Source organism: Mustela nigripes, chromosome 10 (assembly GCF_022355385.1).
Source record: "Mustela nigripes isolate SB6536 chromosome 10, MUSNIG.SB6536, whole genome shotgun sequence".
NCBI classification, from domain to species: domain Eukaryota; kingdom Metazoa; phylum Chordata; class Mammalia; order Carnivora; family Mustelidae; genus Mustela; species Mustela nigripes.
The window spans coordinates 66076081-66080496 of NC_081566.1; the positions used below are offsets into that span (position 1 = coordinate 66076081).

The following is a 4416-nucleotide window of genomic DNA, read 5'->3' on the forward strand; positions in this document are numbered from 1 at the left end:
GGGGGGGGGGGGGGGGGGGGGGGGGGGGGGGGGGGGGGGGGCAAACACAGCAGCTCCCCCGGGGGCTGCCGGCAGCCCGCACGGCGCCCCACCACTCCGCCCACCCTCCTCTCCCCTCCCAGGGCCGCATGCTCTCTCTCTCCGGACCCCAGCCCCGGCTCTGGCCCCCGCCCCAGGCCCGCTGCCCACCACGCGCCCCGAGACCCTCCGGAGACACAGGCCGGCGCCGCTTCATCCGGCCCTCCGAGGCCTCCAGCCGCCGCCGCCTGCGCACCCCACGGGACCAGGGCACAGTTCCTCACCCGCCACACCCGCCACACCCGCACCCGCACCCGCACCAGGCCTTCCCCAGCCCGGAGACCCGGCGCCGGAGCACTCAGTCCTCCCGGCCCCGCGCAGCGGCCACACAGCAACTGTGCATGCGCCCGCCGGAACCCCCCGAGGGGCCACCGGCTCCAGGACACCCCAGGCTCCGGCCAGGCACGCGGTACTTTCCCCCGCCGTCCGACGAGGGAAAAACCCAGAAAGCCCACTCGGTGACTGAGAGCGGCCCCCGGAAGCCAGAGCCAAAGCAGGGGCCGTAGCCCGCTCCCCCGGGGACAAGCCGCGTGTCTGCTCCCGGGGGGACACGCGGCCCGGCGCGCCACCAGCAGAGCCTCCATCCCGCTTGCTTCAGCTCCGGCCCCCCGCGTCCGCAGAGCAGGGCCCAGGCGCGGGGACAAGAGCGTCACGGCCCCCGCCCTCCCCCCACCTGTGGGTCTGCACGACGCTGGCGGCCGAGGCCTCGAGCTCCTCGGGAGGCGACAGCGGCTCGGGAGGGGCGCCCCGCTTCACCAGAGCCAACACGCTCACGGTCGGGGGCAGCCAGCTGGACGGTCTCCTGGGGGCGAGGACACGGGGTGGCAGAGGTCACCGGCCTTCAGCAAAGGCCCCAAGAACCCAGGACTTCGAAGGTGGGGAGAGGTCGGGAGGGCCCCTTTGGAGTTCTTAGGGAGGGGACAAGCTCAGACACCAGGAGGGCCGGAGCACAGGTCACGCGCGGTTCTCAGAAAGGCTCTCGGCTTTGAGGGCTGAGCAGGGAGCGGGAAGCCGACGCCCGCGGAGCTCCCAGCGGGCCAAGGGGAGACCCAGGCTCTGAGGGGACCCCCACCCCAGTACCTGGACTTCACGGGTCCTCCGTCCGTTTCCGCCAGGCTCCCAGGCACGCCGAACAGCCTTCCCAGCCACAGGCCTCGGCCGGGCGCCGCGTCCTCCGTGGGCACTGGCCTCGCCTGCGGGCCTCCGGCCGCCGGCCCGGGACACCACGACCTCCACCGGGGCAGAGGGAAGCCCTCGCTGCCCCCCGAGGCATAGACGCGAGAGGCCTGGGTCAGCTGCTCCCACCAGCTGCCTGATGTGGGGGCGCTGGCGGGAGCCCGAGGGCCGGGAGGTGTCTCCCCCGAGGCCCCCCGAAGGCTCTGGGCCAGCCGTCCCCCCCAGTGCAGCACGGCGTGCACCGTCTGCTGCAGGGCCGGGGGCGAGCCCGGCGCCTCCGCGGCTGGGGGCAGGCCCAGGGGCAGGTGGTGGTGGTGCTCGAAGAGCAGGTCCAGGTGGAAGGTGAGCACCGAGAGCGGCTGCAGCAGGAGCAGCAGCTCCGTGGACAGGGCGGGGCAGCCTCCCCGAGCCAAGGACAAGAATCCGGTGGGCAGGTACAGGAGGGACAGCAGGCCTGGGGACGAGCAGGCTGCCGTCAGCCCCCCAGCCTCCGTCTATGCTGGGAGCTGCGGGGCGGAGCCCGAGACCCGCAGAACCAGGGGTGACACTGCATGTGAAAAGTCAGGGACCCCAGAGCAACGGTGGGGGTGCACTGGCCTGCAGCCTCACCCAACAAGGCCCCAAGGCTGAGCCAGCGTGCCGGAGGGGTGGGGGGAGGACAGCCCAAGGAGACCCTGGAGCAGGCGGGCAGGTGAGGCAGGGGCGGGAGGCAGGGGCAGGAGGAAGCGGCGGGTGGATGGCCTCTGGGCTCGGGAAGTTCCCGGGAGGATCTGGGTCTTCCCCCCCGCGGTGGGGCCGGCGCACTGAACGTGGGAGGCACCGAGGAACAGAGGTGGAGCCGGGGACCAGGGTCATCACTGGGACTCGCAGCAGAGCCAGCCCCCTGGCCCCTCCCCGCCTGCCACCCCGCCCTGCCCGCAGGCGTCTGACCTGCATCTTCTTGGAGGCTGGAAAACCACAGCTCCAACTGCTTAGTGCTGGGGACGAAAGACAGCAAGGGCTCAGCGCGGCGCCCCTGCCCCTCTGCGTGGGGGATGAGGAGCTTCGAAGAGCGACAAGGCCCCAGCGCCACGGCCCTCCCGTCGGGGACACCCGTGTAGCCTGGGCCGTGGCAGGGGCGCCAGGAAAGCGGCCACTCACTTGAGGAGGCCCAGGATGAAGGCGTGAAAGCGGCTGCGGCTGCTGCTCAGCGGGGCCAGGCGGCTGACCTGGCTGTACAGGGTCCCCAGCGCGCGGCTGCTGGCGCCTGCGGACACCGCGCCGTGAGCCGGGCCCAGCTCCGCCCCGGCCCGCCGGCCCCGGCCCCGGCCCCCCCCCCCCACCGCACCCCCGCGCCCACCTGGCTTCACCGACGCCTCCACCACGCTCCAGGGGCTGCTCCTGCGCTGCCCGGTGATGAGGTCCTTCCGGAAGGGCTTCAGCCCGTCGGCCACCAGGGCGTGCAGGGCCGGACAGAGGGTGGTCAGCACCAGGTGACCCACGTCCGGGCTCAGCCGGCTATCCCCCAACTGGGCCTGGAGGCGGCACAACCGACACGTCCCGGGTGGCTGCGGCCCCCTCCCCGCCGCCCGTGCGTGCGGCCGCAGGGCCTCCCACGGGCCCCTCACCTTCTGAACCAAGTTCCGGGCCGCCCCGAAGTGCGAGATGATCTTGTCCACCGAGGCGCTCACGGCTATCAGGAGCCCTGCGAGGGGCGGGCAGGGAGCGCGCGTCTGTGCGGCGCCCGCGCCCGCCCCAGGCCCTCGCAGGCCGACCCGGGGGCGGGGGACGCGGACCCGCCGCAGCGGCCCCGGAAGCCGGGGTCAGGGGTCCGGGCGTCCTACCTTTCTTCTGCTCCTGCAGCTGGCCAGGCCCGCTCTGGGCTTCTGCCATCCACCGTCGCTGGGCCCCGGGGGCGCCGGCGAACGACCAGGAACTCCGGGCTGGCGTGAAGGAAGAACGCGGCGACGCTTACGAGGGTGACCCCAGGACGCCGGGCTGGCGCACCGGTCGCCCTACGGCTCACAGCGCCCCGGGCCGGAAGCGAGCTGGGGCCGGGGATGGGCGGGGCGCCTCGCGCTCGCCGTCCCCTCCCCCTCCCGGGCCGCAGGCCACCTCCGCCCGGTCGGCCCCGGGCCGGACGGCGCGCGCCCCGCCCGCTGGGCGGGTGGAGGGAGAGCAGCCCGGGGAGCACGTGGGGGACCGGGACCAATGGGCAGACAGGCCGGCCGCCGAGAATGGGAGGAGACACGGAGGGAGAGGCGACCCCGGGGTCGGGAGGCTGGGAGGCGCGGGCGTGGGCACACCCGGGTCCGGCGCCCGCTTCTCCCCCACCCTCCCGAGCGAGGCGGGGGCCGAGCCCCCCGCGTCCCCCGCGCCCCCGGCACCGCACACAGGCCCCGGACCGTGCACTCGCTGGCACCCCCTCAGCCCGTGCCCCCCCACGCCCGGGCCTCGAGGTCCAAGGCGCTGCCCCACGGCGGATGGCGGGGGCCGGATGCCCGCCCCCGAACCCGCTGGCGGGCGGGGCCGCGCCGCCTTCCCCGAGGACGCTGGGGCCGGAGGTCCGGCGCGGGGGGGCGGGGCGGAGCGACCCCCGCGGGCGAGCCCGGGTCCGTCTTACGTAGCCTGGGCGGAGGCGGCGGGCTCCTGGTCCGGCTGGGGGCCTTCGGCGGGCGCGGCGGCGCTGGCAGCGGGGGGGCGGGCACCTGGCAGGGCGGGGGGGCCACGGCGGGGAAGGTGCTGCTTCTGGGAAAGAGCGGGGACAGCAGCAGTGCCAGCTCGGGGCTGGCCAGGCAGGGCAGGGCCCCCCGAGCCGGAGGCGAGTGGGCGCCCACGGGGGACAGGCGGACGGGCAGCAGCTGCTTCTGCGGGGGCCTCCGCGCGCCCAGCAGACGCAGCTCCGCGCGGGGCGGGCCGGCGGGAAGCGCCGGGAGCGGGGTCCCCGCCGCGCCCGCGCCCTCCAGCAGGGGGCGCGCGGCGGCCGCGGACCGCGGGGCGGGGGGCGGCGGGGGGAGGCCGGCTGCAGCGGGGATGGGGGGGCGGCGGGGGGGGGGCGGCGGCCGGGCGGGGCGGGCGGAGAAAGAGGGAGCAGAGAGTTAGTGCCGCAGCCCGGCCGCTCCCCCCAGGGCGTCCCTCCCGGAGCGCTCGCTGCCGGCGGCCTGGGGGGGGGGGGGGGGGGGG

The 4416-nt window shown here is 76.2% G+C and overlaps 1 protein-coding gene across 2 annotated transcripts in view; it reads right to left on the reverse strand.

Moving 5' to 3' along the window:
• RUSC1 (RUN and SH3 domain containing 1) overlaps positions 1 to 4416 on the reverse strand; it is a 7792-nt gene that overhangs the window by 981 nt on the left and 2395 nt on the right. The window contains exons 3-10 of one of the 2 annotated variants that reach the window (XM_059413760.1): positions 3857 to 4255; positions 3078 to 3176; positions 2862 to 2938; positions 2594 to 2768; positions 2395 to 2500; positions 2185 to 2231; positions 1159 to 1708; positions 752 to 880 (exon numbers count right to left, since the gene is read on the reverse strand). In XM_059413760.1, the coding sequence (XP_059269743.1) occupies positions 752 to 880; positions 1159 to 1708; positions 2185 to 2231; positions 2395 to 2500; positions 2594 to 2768; positions 2862 to 2938; positions 3078 to 3176; positions 3857 to 4255 (1582 nt within the window). The remainder of the gene's footprint in view (positions 1 to 751; positions 881 to 1158; positions 1709 to 2184; positions 2232 to 2394; positions 2501 to 2593; positions 2769 to 2861; positions 2939 to 3077; positions 3177 to 3856; positions 4256 to 4416) is intronic. The other variant, XM_059413759.1, reaches the window with a different exon arrangement.